At 68.4% G+C, this 1,893-nt stretch overlaps 1 protein-coding gene across 1 annotated transcript in view; it reads left to right on the top strand.

Moving 5' to 3' along the window:
- Window positions 1-319: 319 nt before the first annotated feature.
- Tert (telomerase reverse transcriptase) overlaps window positions 320-1,893 on the top strand; it is a 32,930-nt gene continuing 31,356 nt past the window's right edge. The window contains 4 exon segments of the mRNA XM_077791402.1: window positions 320-511; window positions 513-539; window positions 652-1,348; window positions 1,351-1,887. Coding sequence (XP_077647528.1) covers window positions 320-511; window positions 513-539; window positions 652-1,348; window positions 1,351-1,887 — 1,453 coding nt within the window.

Below are 1,893 nucleotides of genomic sequence, written 5' to 3'. Positions count from 1 at the left end.
ACAAATAGGGGCGCAGAAGCACCTGTACCTTACAGGTATCGCCTCTCCCACTGCTGGCCCTGTGCTACCCTTGCAGCCGCACTTGCGCCTGGGCAGGGTGCGGCGGTGGGCACACGCATGTGGGGCGCACAAGCGACAGACCACCGCGGGGCGCGGCGGGGGAGGGGAAAGGCAAGGCTCCGCCCCTTCCTCTTTCAGCCCGCCTCCTCCGTGCGGACCCCACCCCTTCCTCCGTGCGGGCCCGCCCCCGCCCGGTCTTTCCCAGCGGCGCGCGCGCACGGTTTCCCGCACGTGGGGGCCGGCCAAAACCTCCGGGGCGATGCCGCTCGCGCCCCGGTGCCGGGCGGTGCGCGCCTTGCTGCGCAGACACTACCGCGAGGTGCTGCCGCTGGCGGCCTTCGCGCGCCGCCTGGGGCCCGAGGGCCGGCGGCTCGTGCGGCGAGGAGACCCGGCGGCGTTCTGCGCTCTCGTGGCCCAGTGCCTGGTGTGTGTGCCCTGGGACGCGCAGCCGCCCTCCCGCCGCCCCCTCCTTCCGCCAGGTGGGACGCCCTGGGATCCGGGAGGGTGGGGACGGGGGAAGAGGCGGGACTCAGCGCAGCGCGACTCCCGGACACCTCCGTCCTCAGCGACTCAGGACCTTCTCCCCTGCAGGTGTCCTGCTTGAAGGAGTTGGTGGCCAGGGTCGTACAGAGGCTCTGCGAGCGCGGCGTGAGGAATGTGCTGGCCTTTGGCTTCGCGCTGCTGGACGGTGCCCGTGGCGGGCCACCTATGGCCTTCACGACCAGCGTTCGAAGCTATTTGCCTAATACGGTGACGGAGACTCTGCGCGGTAGCGGCGCGTGGGGGATGCTCCTCCATCGCCTGGGCGACGACGTGCTTGTCCATCTGCTGGCCCGCTGCGCTCTCTACCTGCTGGTGGCACCCAATTGTGCCTACCAGGTGTGTGGGCCGCCTCTCTATGAACTCTCCGCTACCCACAAGGCCCAGCCCACAGTGCCGCGGACCCGCTGGCCCACAGGGCGCACAGGCCAGACAGGCCACCGATCCACAGGCCCAGTCCAGAACAGCAGCAGCCAGGAGGCCCTGGGCCGGCCAGCCCCAGGTGCAAAGCGGCACCTAGACAACGCAGGCAGAAGTCCGCCTTTGGCCAAGAAGCCGAGGTGCAGCCTGGGCCTGGAGCAGGCCTGTGGGCCAACTCCTGGAAAACCCTGTGGGGTGACCCTCCGCCCCGCCGCAGCTGAAGCCACATCATTGGAAGCTAAGTCCAGAGCCCAGCAGTCCTCCCGCCCACCCACACTGTGGCCACCACAGCCCCAACCACAGGTGGAGGTCAAGTGCTTCCTCTATACCTGTTCTCGGGCAGGGAGCAGCTGCACCCCTCCTTCCCTCTCAGCTCCCTGCGGCCCAGCCTGAGTGGGGCCCAGAGGCTTGTGGAGATCATCTTTCTAGGACCAGTGCCCCTCCAGCTGGGGGTGCCTGGCAGGACACACCGCCTGTCCCCACGCTACGGGCAGATGCGACCCCTGTTCCGGGAACTGCTGGCCAACCATGCACAGTGCCCTTACCTTGCTCTTCTGAGGATGCACTGTCCACTTCAGGCTGCGGCCACCCAGGTGGCCCGTGCCTGTGCCTCAGGGAGGCCAGCTGAGGCTCCTGGGGGGTCTGCAGACCCGGGCCACCTGGCTGAGCTGCTCGACCAGCACAGCAGCCCCTGGCAGGTCTATGCGTTCCTCCGGGCCTGTCTCAGCAGGCTGGTCCCTGCCGGCCTCTGGGGCTCCAGGCACAACCAGCGCCGCTTCTTGAGGAACGTGAAGAGGTTCATCTCTCTGGGAAAGCACGCCAGGCTGTCACTGCGGGAGCTGACGTGGAAGATGAAGGTGCGGGACTGTGCTT

The sequence above is a fragment of the Urocitellus parryii genome, chromosome 1, assembly GCF_045843805.1.
Source record: "Urocitellus parryii isolate mUroPar1 chromosome 1, mUroPar1.hap1, whole genome shotgun sequence".
NCBI lineage: Eukaryota > Metazoa > Chordata > Mammalia > Rodentia > Sciuridae > Urocitellus > Urocitellus parryii.
This window is presented reverse-complemented; position numbering and strand designations above follow the sequence as displayed.